General features: G+C 41.7%; 2 protein-coding genes across 2 annotated transcripts; one reads left to right on the top strand and one right to left on the bottom strand.

Annotated features, from left to right (window-relative positions):
* Nucleotides 1-490: 490 nt before the first annotated feature.
* On the bottom strand, nt 491-4391 carry ccdc127a (coiled-coil domain containing 127a). Its single transcript, XM_071525586.1, has 4 exons — nt 4315-4391; nt 3375-3509; nt 2739-2983; nt 491-2377 (listed from the first exon to the last, which is right to left on the bottom strand). Exons 2-4 carry the CDS (start codon nt 3502-3504, stop codon nt 1937-1939), a joined length of 816 nt encoding a protein of 271 aa, XP_071381687.1. The 5' UTR covers nt 3505-3509; nt 4315-4391; the 3' UTR covers nt 491-1936.
* A 268-nt stretch (nt 4392-4659) lies between these two features.
* sdha (succinate dehydrogenase complex, subunit A, flavoprotein (Fp)) lies at nt 4660-16229 on the top strand. Its single transcript, XM_071525573.1, has 15 exons — nt 4660-4737; nt 5578-5661; nt 6917-7078; nt 7385-7528; nt 8202-8366; nt 8537-8685; nt 8891-9015; nt 10602-10770; nt 11157-11352; nt 12163-12334; nt 12873-12991; nt 13411-13522; nt 13775-13905; nt 14443-14556; nt 14777-16229. The coding sequence occupies exons 1-15, from the start codon at nt 4675-4677 to the stop codon at nt 14861-14863; spliced, it is 1992 nt and encodes a 663-aa protein (XP_071381674.1). The 5' UTR covers nt 4660-4674; the 3' UTR covers nt 14864-16229.
* The last annotated feature ends 3507 nt before the right edge of the window (nt 16230-19736 follow it).

Raw genomic sequence — 19736 nt, forward strand, 5'->3', positions numbered from 1 at the left:
ATCTATAATTCTGCAAAACCTGTAATTCACACCCAATTTGGAACTCGTGGGGGATTGAGATAGTTTTGGTTTTGATTCTGTCTATCCTGGTTTTGGTTTAGTGGTGGCTGCAGAGCTAAAACCATTCTGATAAAGCTTCTTTATTAAGCTAAAAACACTTATCTTAAACATTCAGGACATCCTATGCATTTCAGGCAGAATTAGCATTTTTTTTCCATTGTCTCTACCAGTGATTGCAGTTTCCTTGCTTTCCTTGTTGGAGAAAATACCACAAATAAATTTAGATCTTAATGTTGGTATTATGGATGGAGGTTAATGTATCGTCTGTTTCTGTGTATTTCTACTACATACCATTTAGTCTATGCAGTAACAGTCAATGTATTAAATGAAATGGGCACTGGGTAAGATAACATCATCATAATCGGTAAGCTGGTATTAAACTACGAAGAGTATTTGCCACATTGCCAGTAATAAACACAGAGACCAAAAATTAAGTACCTAAACCAAGGATTTATTTGAGGATTGCACAGAATGGTCTCTTACAGTGTCTGTCGTCAGTCATCTCAATTTATGCCATTACATCCATCATTCATACATTAAGGTACAATCAAAACAAAAATGTTACCTTAGCAAGGAGAGGCCTGGCATCCTAATAAAAATGCTACGAGTTTACTCATGCCTCTCACAGGAGGTGTAAAGCTGTGAAATAGTGGAGTGCTGTTGGAATTGTTAAGTAGTAGTAATGTGGTAAGAGGTTGCAGTATGGAGGACTACTGTATGCCCCATGTTCTTAATTCAGATTCAGGTCAACACACATGCAACACCTTCAGTATGTTCCGGTGGTTCCCTCATGCTTATGAAGCACCCATGAACATGCATTAGTTGCTATACAACTAAGGACTGAACAATGTTAAAAGACAAGTGACTTACAAGTGATCAGAGTCAGACGCACCATTCTATTGGCTTTTTGTCATATATCTTAAGTGGAAAAACACCAGACTGTAAGGAGAGACACCAAGGGTGGAAGGCCAGTCCAAATAATGTACAGAAAGGTTGACAAAAACAAAAACACACTAATATCATGATATATCCCCCACACTATTCTATCAATACTTGAATGCCAAGCATCAAGGATATCTAAGACCTCAGTGATTTTTTCATTGAATGGCGGTGTTGACAAGATGTTCTCGAAAAGGTATTCTTCATTCACAGCCGTTTTGCTCAAAACTATAATAGATTTGTTACATTTTATCACCATAAATGATATTATTTTAGCCATTTCCTGTGATTGAAAACACAGTATCTTGCAAAACATGGAGAAGTGCATTATCATATCATGGCTCAAACATGATAATAAGTTATTTGGAGCCCTCTCGTGAGTCATACCACAAGACAGAGGGAAAATAATTTCATAATTTAAGCACGGATCAAGAGATAGAGGTAACTGTCAGTAATTCATGGCACTAACTGAACATGGAGTATAATTGACAAACCCTTCCGGACAAAATTTCCCAAGGTGTTAAATGAAAAAACACAAACCAAAACAAAACATCTCTATATATTTAGGTGAACATCAGTTGAGTATCCAATATGGATATGACCTGAATTATCCTCAATGCATTCCTTATCATCACGTTTGTTTTCACACAGTCAATTTAAGTCAATTTCATGTTTATACACTAAATTGCGCGTTTAGGGGCTTCTGAAATAATCCAAATATTATATTTCACATGCTCAAACCCTGACAAAATTTTCCTAATCCCTTTCTAATTCTTCGAGATCAGGGATGGAATTTACGGATGTTGATTATCTGGCTGGTGTCAGATAATCTCTCCTGCCACTTGCCACTCAAAACATGCCATTTCCATCCCTGATCTAGATGTTTTCAACATCACACAAAATCAAATAAAAAATACCAGCTTGTCTTTGACTAAGGTCACTTGGTGTGCGTTTTCCCCCCTAGAATGGCTTCTTCAGCTCGCTTGTGTTTCTGGACGGTGACCTGCAGCTGCCAGTATTTGAGATACAGCCACATGAGGCTGCCATTCTTCCTCTTGTCCATATTCAGCAGGTCAGCGCAGTGCTTATCGTTCTTAAAAATATCCTTCAGACCTGTCTCTAGATCCAGTTCTCCCCCGATAGGTTCTTTGACAACCTTTAGCAGCATATTCTTCTCCATCTCCAGCCGTTGCTCTCTAGGTTGGAGGAGGGAGCAGTAGGCACTCTGTCGCTCTATCAGCTGACCTTCTATCTCCTTCAGGGTGACTGTGGCTCGCTGGTGCCAGTCCTTCTCTCGTTCCAGGGCCTGGTGCAGCACGGCACCAGTGGCTCCGGACTCCACCAGCCTTCGCTTCTCTTCCTCCAAGGCCTCGCGCTCCTTGTAGGGGAGAAGACGAAGAGTTTTGGTTTAGGGAGGAGAGGATACGGATTAGGAGAGAAAAGCAGAGAAGAGTAGGGGTGGAAGGGGGAGCCAAAGTGAGAGGAAGGGAGGGTAAATTGAGGAGAAAAAAAAGAAGCCACTTCTTCTGCTCCAAGGCCTCACTTTCTAGACAGAGGAGAAAAGATATACGTAGTTGTTAGGAGGAGGAAGAAGAGGAGGATGGGTAGTGGGGAGGGAGGGGAAAAGAAGATGTGAATGAAAAGAGTAAAAGTAGAGACATTTCTCCTGCTCTGGATACAGAAAAAGAGAGGAGGAGAGGGAGAGAAGGAGAAGGGAGGGAAGGAGAGACAATCTTTACCCGCTGTAACTGTTTCCTCTCTTCCATTAGCTGCTGGCTCTGCGAGACCAGGGCCTGCTTGTAGCCTTTGACCCTCTGCCTCTCCTTCTCCAGCTCCAGCTCCAGCGTGGCCGCTGCCCTGCGCCTCTCTGTCAGTGTCTCCCGGTACCGAGCCTCCATCTCGCTTCTAACTGTGCGCACGTCCTTGTCATACTGGGCCTTGACCTTCTGAATCTCCCTCTGAGACTCCCTGGTCCAGATCCAACCTGCAGAGATGGGTGGGAGGTGAGACAAAGGAGAGAGGATTGGCGGGATTCAGTCCTAGGCCAGCAGGAATACATGTTGTTCAAGAAGCAGGATGTGATAACCACTACATCATGTCTGGCAATCTGACTTTGCTTTTTCATGAAAAAGATACAGCCCTAGTGAAGATGTATAATATTATACCTTTTTCTGAGAAGGTGTGTTTCCTGGAGAGTTAAGTACTAAGATGACTGATAGATGAACAAATGTTCACCTTACAGAGGGAAATTGTGGGTCTCATATATTCAAAAGCAGACTCACCCTGCTATGCACTAAAGCATTCAATAACTATACATTCAATAACTCAAATTTTATACTCTTCTCTCTGTGTCCTAACCTTCTCTTTCAACTTACGGAAAGCAGCTAGTCCCAGCATGGGGACCAGCAGGGCGTAGTTCCATTGGTTCCCATCACCGCCCCCCGCCCCCCTTCCTCTGGGATCTGGTTGAATGTTCCATCTGGGGGGGTCATTCAAGTTGTTCATGGAGGCTGCAGTATCACACACAGACACACACAAAACATACTTAGCATCACATCAGTGACAAGTGCTTTTTAAATTTAGTGTACGCTCAGGTTGCTCATGGGCTGCAGTGTCTCCTTCACACACTTTCATAACAATGCTAGTACAGTAGCCAGCAGGTTTTTATAACTGGGTAACAGTAGTCGTAGCTAGTAGCAGTACTTAGGAACTAGCTATAAATTGGCTATAAATTGGCTATAAACTAGTTATAAAGTAGCTATAAACACAGCCACGTGATTATGACTAAAGCTACTTCCCACACTATGACAGACTTTCGATGCCTGGTGATTGTCTGAGTATCAATTTGATTTTGAGTTTAGAAAGATATGGGTTTTATGACTGTCTCGGCTCACAATTGATATTACAATGGATAACACAATTCGTGACAAGCTACCAAACGTTACATAACCACCTCTGGGTTAGATCTGCATGGCATCTGAACAGTGTTGCAAAGATACAGTAGCTGTGCAAGCCCGCTAGTAATTGGCTTGCTAGCATTTACCAATACACTGCAACACAGAGGCAATACCAGTATAACATGACTTGCAAGCTTGACAGCTCAGCTATCCACAAACAAGGCTAGCGTTCATGACAGCTAACTTAGGTTAGCTATGAGCTAGCAAGCTAGCTAACCTTAGCTAACTTGGTAGCTTGCTAGCTCCTGCCATGGATGTGCTAGTGTATTGCACACTGACATAACACTGGGCAGAATAGCTTTTTGAGTCCAACAACAAGTCGATGTGTGTCTGTTAGAAATACGGTGCTGTATCTCACCTTGAATGAAAAGTCTAGGTCACTTATACATTTGTTCCTGTGTACACCAGATTATACAATTTCTACGCAAGTTTATTGGTCATTCTGTACTTTGTCACAGGGTATTCCGGACGAATGTAGATATCTATCAATCTCTTCAAATGATAAAACGAACAGGTCTACATATAAATTTGGACTCGAATTGAAAAGTAAATTAAGCTATTCTGTTTAAAAACAGTTAATAAATGTGTATGAAGGTTGAACATTAGTCATGATATATCTGGCACCCCCGGGTTTGGAACATGGTTTGGTCCAGTGGGCTGCAACAGAAATACTTCACCCTCCGCTGTGTCACAGAGAATCGGCCCTTCAGCTAACAACATGGCGAGTGTGCGCGCTGCATCCCGACTCCTCTCCAGAAGGGTATTGCCCAAAACTAACACAGTGAGTTATAACAAATTAATTTTAGATGTTCTACATATCTGTATATGTTTCGTTTTTGTGTGATTGTTGTCTTTTGCACGTCAAAAGGCAGACTTTTGCTGCATTTTCAGCTTTCGTAACCGGCAGACCTTGACTTGCGTAACCTCAGACTCGAGTGTTATGTAGCTTAGGGTGTTTGAATGTGACTCCATGAACAACAAAGTACCTTGCAGGTCCCTTAAAAGAATCTTACACTGTCTATTTGTCTTACATTATATACAAAGACTAAGGATTTCACAAAATCATCAACATTATTGAAGGCATTTCAACGTGTAGAACCAGTTACTTTAATTGCCCTTACGAAAAAGAACTAGCCATCATAATAGCCGAATTGTAGAAAGATGCTGTATAAATATCTTAAAGAAGGTGCATGGCGCTAGAGGAATGTTATACTGATACCACAGGAGATTAAAAACTACCATGAAGTACAAAGGTTACTGTAAAATGGGCCCCCTATCAAATAATTACCTCCCTTTTGTCCATTTATGAATCAAAAGGGAAGTGCGATTAGAAATGTGTAGTAAAGCCAATTGCAATATGTGTATGAATACCGCAGTATGGAATGAGCACTAGTGTAGTATGTATTTGTAGTATATGTATGTGTAATATGTATGTGTAGGATACGTGTAGCCCCTTAAGATCAATAATGTAAATCTGATCTGTTGACTGTTGACCATCTATATGTGTTATATTAACCCTTTTGATGCATCTCTAAATGCAACATAAATGGTTGAGAAAACTGACAAGAAAAATCTGATTATACCGGTTGTCATTAGTTAACATTACATTCTTTTCTCCCAGGTCCCTGTTGCTGCAGTTCAGGGTACCAGGAGCTTTCACTTCTCCATCTATGGCAAGAAGAACACCGCCAAAGTGTCAGATGATGTGAGTTGCACAATCTGCTGTTTTTCTATCAGTATTCATTAGGTTTATCATTAAGGCTGCATGATATGATACCGTATGCAGGTAGAAATTCACCTCTCTTACACACATCATACTATGAATACTTTGATTTAAAACCCTATTTGTTTTTTTAGAATATGCCCGTTATGTGAGTGTAACCCTATGGCATTATACTGTATCCTGCTGCTGGATTTCTGATGATCAGTGTCCTTGTATCATGCAGTATTTCTGGGTTTTTAAATATATCTACCAGATGTTTCTCATTGTCCTTATCTCAGCTTTTGTGATATACTGTAGATATTTTGTGTGTGTGTACGCAAATGTGTATGTCTGTCTGTCTGTCAAATCTGCACCGCAGCAGCTGGCTTCAGTATCTTAATACTGTAAAACTTTCAATAACGGTCAGGGCCTTTATTTACCTGAACAAAAGAGAGTGACAGGTCTTTAGAGACAAGCCATTGTTTCTTTTGGCAGGTCCACAGTACCTGGTCTGCCAAACAAAGGTATTCTGCAAAGAATTGTGCTGCTCAAATTCATGCAGTTGCCTTTTTAGATCTTTAGGCTAAATATTACTAGTGTAGACAACTGCTGTCAGATACTACTGCTACCACAACAACTGCTATAACTACTGATGATGATGATGATGATAATAACAGCAACAGCAATGATTATCTGGCTGGAATAATCATGTAAAACTATCAACTGTCAAAAATGTAATTTATTATTGGTAACATGTTACATTCTGGTAGGTTACCAGAATGTACTGGCCATCAGTCTTGGAAATGAAGCATCATTTCATCAAAACAGTATGAAACAAAAACTGCCGAAGCCATAAAAGTGAAAAAAAACAAAAAACTCTGTCATGTACTGATAACAGTAGCAATGCTGTATAGCGGTCCAACCAGTTGAGTTATGTTTACGTAATGAATTTCAAGGCTTTCACACCACTTCTTGTGTCCATGGCAAGATAAACCAGCATGTTCCACTTCATGCAACGGCTCTTTTTAATAATATATTCTGTGGTATTTTAGTACATTTAATGATATTTTAGGTTATAAATATTCAATCAATTCAGACTTTGTTCTGATAAATCAGCCACCTTTTATTTACGCATGTACACACAACACTCCCCAGCTATTGTAGACTATTTGACTATTGGAAGTTTTACAGTAACACTCTCTCTCTCTCTCTCCCACTCTCTCACACTCTCTCTGACACTCTCTCATTATGTCTTTAGATCTCTACCCAGTACCCAGTCGTGGATCATGAGTTTGATGCTGTGGTGGTGGGAGCTGGAGGAGCGGGACTGAGAGCAGCTTTCGGCCTATCAGAGGCCGGCTTCAACACTGCCTGCGTCACCAAGCTCTTCCCTACCAGGTCTCACACTGTAGCTGCACAGGTATGATAACACATTGTTTCATTTTCTCCTAATAAGGGGAGCTGATGTGGGGTGTCCTGGCAACATTGTATTGTGAAATCATGTTAATCAAGGGTGCGGACATAAGATTTTATACACTGTCCTGTACTGAATCGCATAAGAGTCCAAATCCTTCAGCATTCATTGACAGGAATCTAATGAACTATTAACAAAGACTTGTTTTGTGAACTCAATCTCCAAAGCAAGGCTTCACACACAGATACTCAGCAGTAGTGCCCTTTCCCCTTTCTGTTTTACTGAAGTGTTACATGTTATCTGGCTGGATAGGGCGGGATCAATGCAGCTCTGGGGAACATGGAGGGAGACGATTGGAGGTGGCACTTCTACGACACAGTGAAGGGATCTGATTGGCTGGGAGACCAGGACGCTATCCACTACATGACAGAGCAGGCCCCTGCAGCCGTGGTGGAGGTAACAACACACACTCACACACACACACACACACACACACACACACACACACACACACACACACACACACAGTAGTACTGGGGTCAACACAATTCATATTCAGTTTGAACTTGATGATTTTAAACTTTGAAGTCAATTTAAAAATGTAAACAGAAAATTCAACTCTTTCTCACATATTTCTTAATGGGATGGACAAGACAACTTTCTTATGCCAAAAGTTCCTCAATATTTGTATTATGAAGAAAACTGCTTCTTAAACTTCATTGAACCCAGTCTTGTAAACACACACACACACACACACACACACACACACACACACACACACACACAAACACACACACAAACAGACAGTATGTGGTAATGTATGCTAACTCATATGAATGTTCAAATGGATAGAAGATATTTGAGAAAGTAATTGAAAATAATTATCATTCAGTTACCTGCACTGATAATGTCAAACTGGTTGTGTTCACCGGTCTGATATTTCAGGTTTAACTTCTATTGTATTTGATAATCTGTGAGGATTTATGATGAAGTTTTCCATTTTTCATACCTTTCCTTTTTACCTTGAGCTAGAGAACTTTGGCAGGCAGTCAAGTCTTATTTTATGTTACTTATCATAGTTATTTTTAGCTTATTTTCTTGAACTGAAGTTGTTGTGCCTCTCTCCCAGCTGGAGAACTTCGGCATGCCGTTCAGCCGTACCGAGGATGGGAAGATCTACCAGAGGGCATTTGGAGGTCAGAGTCTGAAGTACGGAAAAGGAGGCCAGGCCCACCGCTGCTGCTGTGTGGCAGACAGGACGGGACACTCCCTGCTGCACACACTCTATGGACGGGTAAGTACACACATACACACACCCTCACTCCCTCTCTCTCCCTCCTTCCAGCTCTCTCTTTCCCTGACCCAATCCCTGCATTATGAAACCAGTTAAGTAGTATTTGTATACATGCACTCAGATCTATTGTATGTTTCATGTATCTGTCTGTCCCCCTCTCTCCTATTTAGTCACTTCGTTATGACACCAGCTACTTTGTGGAGTACTTTGCCCTGGACCTGCTGATGGAGGATGGGGAGTGTAAAGGAGTGATCGCTCTCTGCATGGAGGACGGATCTATCCACCGCTTCAGAGCCAAGAATACCGTCATCGCTACTGGGTAGGCAACACACTCGCCATTTGCAGAAAAGAGGAAAAAATAGTCACTCTGTTTTTATTTATATCTCTTTATTTACATCTATTTATTACACAAATGTTCCATCAAGATGTTTTCACTGTCATGCCTACTTCAGCTGTGCATGTGTAACCAGCAGTGTTTTTTTCTATGGTAATAATTGAGTTATATCTCTAACTGTTGTCTCCAGGGGTTACGGACGTGCCTTCTTCAGCTGTACGTCTGCCCACACCAGTACAGGAGACGGTAACGCCATGGTGACCAGAGCTGGCCTGCCCTGCCAGGATCTGGAGTTTGTACAGTTCCACCCCACTGGTGAGAAAAAAGAAGTATTACCTTCTAATGCGAGACAAACATGGCCACCGTGGAGTAAAACAATTCTACTACTGAGCTGTCAAAGCAACAGAGGAGAGTCTGAATCCTATTTTGCATGGCAGTTGCTTTAGGGCTTCACTGCAGCTACATACTTATGTTGAAAAACGTAGATGTTTCTGCTTTGTCCGTGATTGCTCAGCCTAATTTAATTGAGATATATATATTGATTATAATATAGTACTTGGAGCTACTATGGGTATTCTATCAATGCTAGTTCAAAGTCCAAAGAATTCCTTTATTGGCTAATCATAATAGCTTGATAAGACAATGTCTACATTGTGTTTACTTCATCCTAATGCCACTAGAGTAACCCATTAACAACATTTGAGATATGAGTTATTTGCTGTAGCATGGTGCTCTGTCAACTGGCTGATGAAAAAGTCTGAACTCATTTTGATTTGCATGCTCTGTGCAAGTTAGGAGAAAGCACAAGGAGAGAAGATGAAGAGAAATGTGTGTTGAGGCACAAAGACTAAATCAAATGATTTCTCTGTTTTGTCCGTCGTGAAATCATGTGAATTTTAAACAAACAAATTTTAAACTAAATATTGTCTTTTGGTGGAACAGGACGCATTACCTGTCCTTTGCCAACCAAAATATTTGGATGCGGCTACATCCCATCATTATTTGTGCTGTTCTGAATGAGTGTGTATGTCAACAACATGCAATCCTATTTCTGCTGCTTGATTGTTTGTTTGCATTTATGTAGGTTGAGGAAAATGGACACCAAAAATAATTTTAGCAAAAAATAAAACTCTTAAGTTTATTGTCAATGTGGCAAATTACACCATAATAATTTTTTTGGCCTGCTTTAATAATATGACACCTGTAGTCCCATTTCAACACAAAGGACTGTAATTAAGTCAGTCTGTTGTTTTTGAGCTCCCTAATTCTATATTGTTGTTTACGTTTGACTCAGCTTTGTACAATGTCTGCTATCCCATATTTACAATATTGAGCAAGTCCATGAGTCTGTTCAGGGCAGGTTGTTTACATTTAGTTCCAGTAACGGGCCTCACTTACGTAAAGCCAAGCGTTCATTTTTACATTTGTCCCTGCTGGATATTTGACACCTGACTCTTCAGTTATGTATGGACTGGCGCAGTAATGTTGCCTGTGGGGGTCACAGAAGGCCTGGCCACTGTCTTAGAGCTTCAAATAGATCAATAACTTTGTTCACTGAGTTTAGTGTATGGCCAAAAACACAGAGCATTTGATTTATCTCACCTTCTAAGTGATGCATCTTTTTCTTCTGGTACTACCTTTTACATATAGTGATTTTAGTGATATTACTAAGATATAATGATACTAATATGGGAAGACTGGGCTGGGTTTCTACCGTTTTCATTTCCAATTTCAAAAAATAAAACTTGTTTCAAACTTGTTTTCAACATTGGTGCAGGCCGTTGTATCAACATCTATTGTTTGCTGGGTTATTTAAATATTTGCTGAACTATATGTTGTACAAGCAACATGTGAATTTTGCCATAGGGTGGACTTCCCCTTTAACGTGTCAATCCTTGCAGGGATCTACGGGGCCGGCTGCCTGATCACAGAGGGTTGCCGTGGCGAGGGTGGGATCCTGATCAACAGTGAAGGAGAGCGCTTCATGGAGCGCTACGCACCCAACGCCAAAGACCTGGCCTCCAGAGACGTAGTGTCCCGCTCCATGACCATAGAGATTAGAGAGGGCAGGTACGGACCAAGGGGACATGCATGTCTAGATTCACAATCACTGAGATCCAAGAGAGCAAGTAGGCAGCAATGGAGAGAAGGTGTGCTGTGTCACAATTCTAGTTATTTTATAACAATTTAGATCAGGTTGCGTGTCAGTGTCAAACGCACAAGGCTGAATATGATTTGCTTGATTAGTTGTCAATAGATTTACTAGTTCCATACAGAATTGAAACAAGTATCAAAAGTCCTTAAAAACTTGTAAATGAAGTTAAATCAAAATAAAGGTCTGTTTTAGGTTTTTGGTCCAGAAAGGTCCTGCTTCCCCAGCAGCAATAGAGAAAGAATTGAGTAACCGTGTTTGTTTTTTCTCTTTCTCCCTGTGTTCCTGCCCGTTCCTCTCCCAGGGGTGTTGGTCCAGAGAAGGACCACGTTTACCTCCAGCTGCACCACCTGCCTCCCCAGCAGTTGGCCACCAGGCTGCCTGGTATCTCAGAGACGGCCATGATCTTTGCTGGGGTCGACGTCACTAAAGAGCCCATCCCTGTCCTGCCGACCGTTCATTATAATATGGGGGGTGTACCCACTAACTACAAAGGACAAGTAGGTGCACTCAGATTTGCACACCGATTTACTGTTTATAACAATCACACATGCTTCTCACTATGATGTATGAAGAATTGAAGCTAACTAACTACAAGGGATGGGGGAATACTATGAATGTGTGTGCAGTAGGGTTGTTGTTGTGGTGGTGCCATTTTTACAGCGGTCTTGCTTCCCTTGTCACCCCCGGTTATACCACCTTTCACCACTAGAGAGCGATCTAAGCCCCAATCAAAGTCAGAGTCACTGCTGTGATTTGCAAACAAGCAGGTCTTGTGTGGAATCACCATGCTGAAGTTTTAATTCTTAGTGTATTGCATCAAAATATTTCTCATACAATTTATACACCTTATTATCAAAATATGCATTGCATTCTGTGTTCTTTTACGCCTGCCATCACAGATGATGGCTGCTGCAGCCAAGGAAGTGTGGTCTTTTCTGATAGCTGCTCTGGGTAACGAAATGTTGTCCCAACTGGTGTTACACCAACTGCACATAGCTTTGACGCAGAGTGCAGAAAAATATTTCACACTGTCATTTTAGTGATCAGTATTTTGCTAGTATGTGCGTTTATCATTTAGTAGCCTAACTTGAACATGGAAACTCTGAATTTGTGTTTTTATGTTTTTTGATTACAAAATAACGGTGTTCCAGGTGTGGGGCTTATAAGACTGGTCCTATTAGTCCAAGACCAAATGCCACCAGGAACACCGCCCACTGCGACAACCCTAGTGCGCATCCCTCCTCTACCTGTAAGGAACATGGATACTATACCCACACACATTCAATTTTTCCCCTCGACCCTGCCAGGTGATCACTTATACTGACGGAAAGGACAAGGTGGTTCCAGGTCTGTACGCCTGCGGTGAGGCAGCCTCTGCCAGTGTCCACGGTGCCAACCGGCTGGGCGCCAACTCCCTGCTGGACCTGGTGGTGTTCGGCAGAGCCTGCGCCCTCACCATCGCTGAGGAGGACAAACCCGGTGAGGAAAAATCTCAGTCAGTTTCTCAGTATGCAAAGAAAGATCATTTTGTTGTGATTGCAGAAAGTGATCTACAAAGCTGCTAATTTAGCAAAGATGAGTCTCCAAGTTGTGTTTACATTTTGCAATGTGAAACATCCACTTTTATTGCATGCTAAGGCCTTAATGATGCAGAAGTTTCAAGTCCAATATCAAAACTGATATTTAAGTAACATTTGATTTTTTTGCATTGCTCATTTAGATGAAGCAGAGGAAAATTCAGATGCCAAGATGCTTTGTGCTCTGATGTCGGATTTCTGTACATTTGAGAAATCTGCTTCTGTTTCTGTATCAATTAGCACCATCAATACTTTCTCTTGACAAAATTATTATAATCTACAAGCAGGATAAGATCTGTAAAAGTGAACTGATGTAATTGGCAAATAAACCTGAACTTGAAGTTGATTAAGCAGACAAAATATCTGCTGATAATATCGGTGCCCCAATATAGAGCATCTGTCTGACCCTATTGCTGACATTGGTATTGTATTCTCTTCAGGAGAGAAGCTGTCCCCTCTGAAGCCCAACGCAGGAGAGGAGTCCGTGGCCAACCTGGATAAGCTGAGGTTTGCCAACGGAAGTATGAGAACCTCTGAGATCAGACTCAACATGCAGAAGGTACACACACCAAACATGCTGACAAACACACGTCCATCAGTGCTCAACATGCAGATGAGACCTGTTTGTAGACAAGTTCTTCACATAGCGAACTAGAACTACTTATGAGCGGGTCAGCCATCCCATTAGCCTATTGTTGAGATTTATGTTGTATTAAGCCAGGTTTCTACATAGGTACTCGCCCTTATAGTTTGATACCACAAGCTATAGTTACTGTACATGAGATCCTCTGCTTTGGTAAACAGTTTTCCATTTTCTTCTAGTTTCAAAGTGATTTTAAAGTCCCTCACACAGTGCATGATCACTTAACCTGTATCTATACTGTGTTGCTATTTCTAAGTCCCTCAGAAACGTTGCCACCCCTGACTTGGCCTGTATGCAAACATAACTCACGTGCCTCTCCCTGCCCCTCCATCCAGACCATGCAGAACCACGCTGCTGTGTTCCGTACCGGCTCTGTCCTGAAGGAGGGCTGCGACAAGATGGATGGCATCTACCAGACCCTGGACAACATCAAGACCTTTGACAGAGGTACTGCACCACCTTCGGGCTCTGTCTCCCTCTCGCTTTCACTTCGTTTCACTGTCATGAGCACTCTTTCTTTTCCTCTCTGTTTCTTCAGAAGAGGTATGGTAGTGGTACTTCCTAGCCGGACATAAATTTTGACAGAAGTACTGCTTATTTTTCCTTCTTAACTAGGTGTACCTCTCTCTGGTTTCAGAATAAAAGTTGTCATTTGGTTGTGGATGTCTAACCTCTCCTCTCCTCTCCTCTCCTCTCCAGGCATTGTGTGGAACACAGACCTGGTGGAATCGTTGGAGCTGCAGAACCTGATGCTGAACGCTGTCCAGACCATCCAATCTGCTGAGCAGCGACAGGAGAGCAGGGGAGCCCACGCCAGAGAGGACTTCAAGGTCTGGATTACCATACTCTAAATTTTTCCCCTTTCTCTCTCTCTTTTTCTCTCTCTCTCTGTCTCTCTCTCTTTCTTTCAATTCAGTTCGAAGGTGATTTATTAGCATGAAATACTAGTAAGTACTTCTTGCCAAAGCAAAGTCAACAAACACCAATTGAAATTACAGGAACCAAATCTAACCACAGGACAGTAACAATTAACAATACATATGGTAGATAAGTCATCAAATTAGTAAATCAATCAATTATTAATCAAAAACACATTTTCTCAGACTCTCTCTATGACATGCTGAGATATGTTTTCTCTCTCAATCTGTTTCTCCCTATTTTTCTCTTACTCTGCTCAGCTTTGTGCTCCTCCTGTCTGTTCCCTCTTTTATTTTTATTTTCTGTCTCCCCCTCTCTCACTTAACCTTTGTCTCTCCCACACTCAGTATTTATCATTCTTGTAGATGATTGTGTAGATGAGTGTGACCACTCACTCTTTATCTCCGTCATTCTCTCCATTGACATCGTTTCTCTTTACTATACTCCAGGACCGTGTCGATGAGTACGACTACTCCAAGCCCCTGCAGGGCCAGGAGAAGAAGCCCTTCGAACAGCACTGGAGGAAACACACTCTGTCCTACGTCGACCCCAAGACTGGCAAGGTACACTACAGTCGTGTGTGTGTGTGTGTGTGTGTGTGTGTGTGTGTGTTTGCTTATAGGATTAATTGGCTTAATTAAGAACCTAATTAGCACATTTTCTTATATTTAATATATGGTGGTGATTATGGCAGGGCCATAGGCAGCTCAAGTGCCTCTTGTTCATTATTATTTTTAAGGGTCAGTAGTATTCTAATGTTTCTGTGCTCTTGTCCAATCACAGGTGACCTTGGAGTACCGCCCTGTGATTGACAGCTCTCTGGATGAGCAGGATTGCGCCCACATCCCCCCCGCCATCCGCTCTTACTAAGAAGACTCCCACACTGCTCCTCCTCTCTCCTGTCCACTGGTCCCCCCCCTCCCCTTCCCTCCCCCCTCCACTCCCCTCACATCCACCCTGCTCAACTTGAACGTCCTTTCATCCCCCCATTCATGCAGGTGCTTTTCTTGTAACAGTGGTGACATTTTGGGGTAGTTCTTGTTTTGATTCCACATTTGTCTCCATTTAGAATAGTTAATTATAAAATGTCTTTGTCTTTGGACCTCGTTCCCTCTTGTCACCTTCCTGTTCCTCTCCTCCATATATGTATTGCCTTGATTTAATCTGTTTGCAGCAGATTAAACTCCAACATGGTTGTTGTGACCCTCACACTGTGTGAGCTGGTTTTGTACATAGTCATAATGCACTCAAGACAACTGGGAACTGGGGAATGTCTGACCTTCTAAGAAGAAAAAAAATTGGAGAAAAGACACACTGACCATGTGTTGCGCCACTTTTGTGACCACACTGTCCTCTCATTTCCCAGTCCCGTACTGCGTTGAATGCTTCTTCATGAATTAAAATCCCTCCTTTGGCTCTCTGAAGTGGAAAGAGATTGTGGATATGATTGTTCTTTGAAACTCGCACACCGCAGTCTAGCCACAGAGGGAAGTTTTGTTAAGTATGTAAATATTTACAATAAACATGGCTAATTATATATAACTGTCAATGTATGAGGTAGTTTTTGCTCTTGCTCATTCACTATGGCCTTCAGGCTTTTGTCAGTATTGTGTATGCTGATTGTGTGCGGTCAAAAACCACAATATAGTGCATTATATTCATCGAGCCCATGTTCAGTAGATACACTCATTTGATAGAGTTGTAGATGATAAGATATCTAAGGGGCTTCACCCTATAAAAGCTTCAATCTACTTCATATTGTAATGGTGTACCAGTTGTTGAAGCAATGACTTCTTTTCACAGTTGGGCATCACTTTTGAAATCTAAACACTAAGGATAAATTCCAGCAGGGATTAATGCAGGGAAGTTAGCCTAGTTAGCTGATAAGTGTGCTTCCCACAGTTATCTATAACTCCTAGCACCAACATTAGTGCCAGCTCCACAGTGCTGTAAGTGTTGCTGCCACTAAAACACTAAAAAGGGCAGAGGGGTGATCCCCACTGACAGGATTTTACCTGAGTGTTCCTGCAACTCCAGTAGTGATTGCTGCATTTTAACTGAAGGATGTACTCGGTCAATGTTGTCATTTGAAGTATTTATCAAACTGAGATGGTGTGCTTCCTATACTGTATCTACGCAAGGGTGACTGTTTAATTTATTTGCTTGTTCAAAAAAATGTGAAGATAATTTTCTTCAGATTTTGGCATTCATTTTATTATGTTGAATAAAGTGTAGCTTATGCATTGAAACCAAGCGTCTTGGTTGGTGTTGGTCTTGGTCTTGGTCTGTCTGTATTGTCTAATAAGAAGGCCAGTAGGGGGCAGCAGAAGCACAGTGTGGAGCCAGAGGGCTACCTCTACAGGAAAACATCTAGTAAAGTTAAACATAATTTGTGTGCATGTGTTTTCCACCCATATGCATAGCCTATATTTACACCATGACTCTGCCTGTTCTCTTATAATGAATGTTTGGCATCTCACTATGGCAGTGTTACATTATTATGAAGAAGGGGAGTAATCAAGTAATTAAACACTTCAGCTCTGTTTTGAACTGTTTACTCAGACTGGAAATCTTGCAGAGGAAGCCTGCATCATTAAAATGTGAGAGAGTTTCACATCATGACCAACTGAGTTTATGCCAAACCCAGGGGACAGAGGTGGGGGTGAAGGTGGGTGGCATAAAAGTAGTCATAAAAGCATTTCCCTTGATATCTTAACATGTTACGGGAGAAGTAAGGTGACACTATAATGATCGGCATGGGGAAATTGGGTCATCACAACATCAAAGAATGTCAAAGATTTCTGCTGCACTCTTTCTCTTCGCCCAAATGGAACTGCACCACATCACGTTAAACATTTGCTCAGATCTATTTTTGGTCGTTACTGTTAAAGACAAGTGAGAAGTTGGCGTGCATCAACCACAGGACTAGCTGCAGCAGGGCCGGCCCTAGGATTTTGGTGGCCCTAAACAAGATTTTGTTTGTGGCCCCAAAACACTCCCAGCGCAACCAAATCACACACACTGCTCATAACTGAATGAACACACACACACACACACACACACACACACACACAATAGAGATAGACAAATGAATTAACAACAAATCTCTTACTTTATTTGAAAACAATGTATATTAAAAATATATTAATATTATTATTCATATTATATTATAAATATATTACAGGAGGAGAAAACCCTGTGGAAACAGCTGTAGGCTACTTACATTGTGCGCCAATTGCCACCGAAACTTCATCTGTTCACTGTTGTCCTTGTAGAAACAATCCTGACAGCTCACTGTACCTTTCCACATCAGGGATGAACTTTATATCTTCCATCTTCTTCACTTTCTCCCTTTCTTCACAAACTCCCTCATATCAAAGCTGTCACGTTTATTTGTTTGTTTTCTCAGCAAGAGTCGTGACTTGTGATCGGGCAATAATTAGGAAAGCCTGGGGGACCTAGATATCTCTCTATCCTACAGTTGTAGGCTAGTTTGAACGTAAGTTCAAGGTACAGTCCTAGTACTGTAGGTACTGTACTACAACATGTGCAACTGGCTGCTGGTCTTTAGCTTCTGTACTGTGACGTATTTTCCCAGTGAAACGGAATATTTGAGCGGTGTACAGTTACAAGAGGGATTTAAATCAAATCCTTCGCATTTGATTGGACCGCTAAACAGTGGGCGGGGCTTAGAGTTTAGCGCGATACGGAGCTACAGAGAGAAACGGAGCTACAGAAGACAGTTGGCTCCACACATACCTCCCTCATCTGTTGTTAGATCAGGAGGAGGACAAGGGAGAGATGAATGAATTAGACCTCAGCGACATTGTTTTGGAAATAAAAACAAAGTTTTTGCACACTGATATCCAAACACACATCTCTTCCTATCTCTCTCCATATTGCTCTGTCAGCTACTACGACCCAGAAACGGTGAAGTGCGGTTTTATATGACCGGTGTGGCTAGCTAGAAGTTGAAGAATGATTGATGGGTGGATGTCATGATATTATTGGTTGAAATTGGTTGGTTCATGCTTACATAAGCACACGGCATATTTTGTTTTACAGGAAGAAAACATATTGGATTTTGATATAAGAATACAAAGAAATTGATATTTTGGCATATATTGTTAAATAGGTGCACAATATGACCGGGGATGTGATCTAAAAGGGTTGTCATCTCGACTTTAAAGTGAGCGACTCGACACCGTACAAACAAAGTGTGAGGAGCGAGCAACACAGAAAGTCACACTGATCGCGTGGCCCCCCCTAGCGGTTGTGGCCCTAAACAACCGCATAGAGTGTTTATGCCAGTGGCCGGCCCTGAGCTGCAGCACAACGGTTATGAGAAAGTGGAGTAATAGAATGATAATGGAGATGACTCATGTCCAAGGCAGATGGATCATGGGAAATTCCTACAGTCATTTCCGTAACTAATTAGATGATAGATAGATAAAAGATAGATCAGTGACCCATTTGGAACAAGAACCACGCCCTCACATCTTCTTCCTTCACACTGGATGAATTGAGGTAAAGAGTGTGTGTGTGTATGTGTGTGTGTGTGTGTGTGTGTGTATGTGGGAGGAGGTTCTTAAGACATTCATATTTCCAGTTGAAGTTTGAGAAGATAAAATGCTATACATAAACCAGTATACATATTTGGGTCTACAACTCTGATTTGGTAGCAAGTGCACAGTATGTTTTAGCCGTCAAATAGCATGCAGTGTTTCCCTCTGTCACAATTATTATTTCAGAGCCAAATGTGAGGGATAATTTCCATGGAGACGGCTATAATTTAGAAAATGCATCATCAGAAGCAGAGCATTGCATGCTCAGTCAACAAAAAAGAGATATTGGATGTTATTAGGGGCAACCAGGACAGTTCATAGAATCATAGGGCTTATAATTTTTTAAGTCACAAATCACATCCTGCAAACCAGGGTGAGGCAGTCACTGATTTAAAAGTGAGATATATGGAGTTCATTGTTACATACTGGTACTCAGCACTAGAAGAAGAAGTGAAGGAGGAAGGAGAGGAAGGGGAAGCAATACTGCGTCCAGAGCAGAGGCTGTGGGTTGAGCTGAGGTGGGGTGAAGGGAAGGTCAGCATGAAGAGAGTAATCCAGGACAGCTGTCCCTTGCAGGCCCACACACACTTTTTAATAATGTGGATAACTATTTTCATTAATGCACTGAGTATCTTCCACTCTGCTCAATACACTGATTCTCTCACTTGCTCCTGTCCAAGAGGCCTTGTGAATCTGGGCCCCGGTCCTGCTCTACTCCCACCGCTGCTGAACTTCCTCCACTTGATGACATCCTGGTCTCATCCTTCTCCTATGTGTCTCTTAGATCGATTTTAAACTGTCTTTTGGGTAATGATTCAATTAAACTGTCCACCACCAGCTAGTTCCTCTTTTGGGCATGGGCATGTGTGGTGAAGCCACTCTTCACCACAGTTTATCAACATGAGATTTTCCCACACCTTTGCTGCCGAACACAAGATGACACACAGATTAAGAATGAGGAACCCACACACACACACGCGCTATTCATATTTCTCATAGGGATTGTGGAAATCACACCAGCTGACGCAGAAAGACGACTTCTGCTTATGGCTTCTATAAAACTGATTCTGATTCTGGTTACGTTAAGGACAAGGGGAAAAATACATTTTATTTATATAGCATTTTAAAAGACACTCAGAGACACTAAAAACAAAATAATAAGAATAAGAAGTATTATT

Source organism: Centroberyx affinis, unplaced genomic scaffold, assembly GCF_046629955.1.
Source record: "Centroberyx affinis isolate AG114_WGS23_722 - 3 ecotype Tasmania unplaced genomic scaffold, CSIRO-AGI_Caff_v1 ptg001306l_1, whole genome shotgun sequence".
NCBI lineage: Eukaryota > Metazoa > Chordata > Actinopteri > Beryciformes > Berycidae > Centroberyx > Centroberyx affinis.

What these genes read in the sequence shown, in the direction of transcription:
- ccdc127a (XM_071525586.1), bottom strand. Translation starts at nt 3,504, where the DNA reads ATGAACAACTTGAATGACCCCCCCAGATGGAACATTCAACCAGATCCC. An exon ending in GCTGGGACTAGCTGCTTTCC is followed by an intron (nt 2,984 to 3,374) that starts GTAAGTTGAAAG and finishes CCATCTCTGCAG; the next exon opens with GTTGGATCTGGACCAGGGAG. An exon ending in AGAGGAAACAGTTACAGCGG is followed by an intron (nt 2,378 to 2,738) that starts GTAAAGATTGTC and finishes CTCCCCTACAAG; the next exon opens with GAGCGCGAGGCCTTGGAGGA.
- sdha (XM_071525573.1), top strand. Translation starts at nt 4,675, where the DNA reads ATGGCGAGTGTGCGCGCTGCATCCCGACTCCTCTCCAGAAGGGTATTG. An exon ending in TGTACAGTTCCACCCCACTG is followed by an intron (nt 9,016 to 10,601) that starts GTGAGAAAAAAG and finishes CAATCCTTGCAG; the next exon opens with GGATCTACGGGGCCGGCTGC. An exon ending in CATCAAGACCTTTGACAGAG is followed by an intron (nt 13,523 to 13,774) that starts GTACTGCACCAC and finishes TCTCCTCTCCAG; the next exon opens with GCATTGTGTGGAACACAGAC.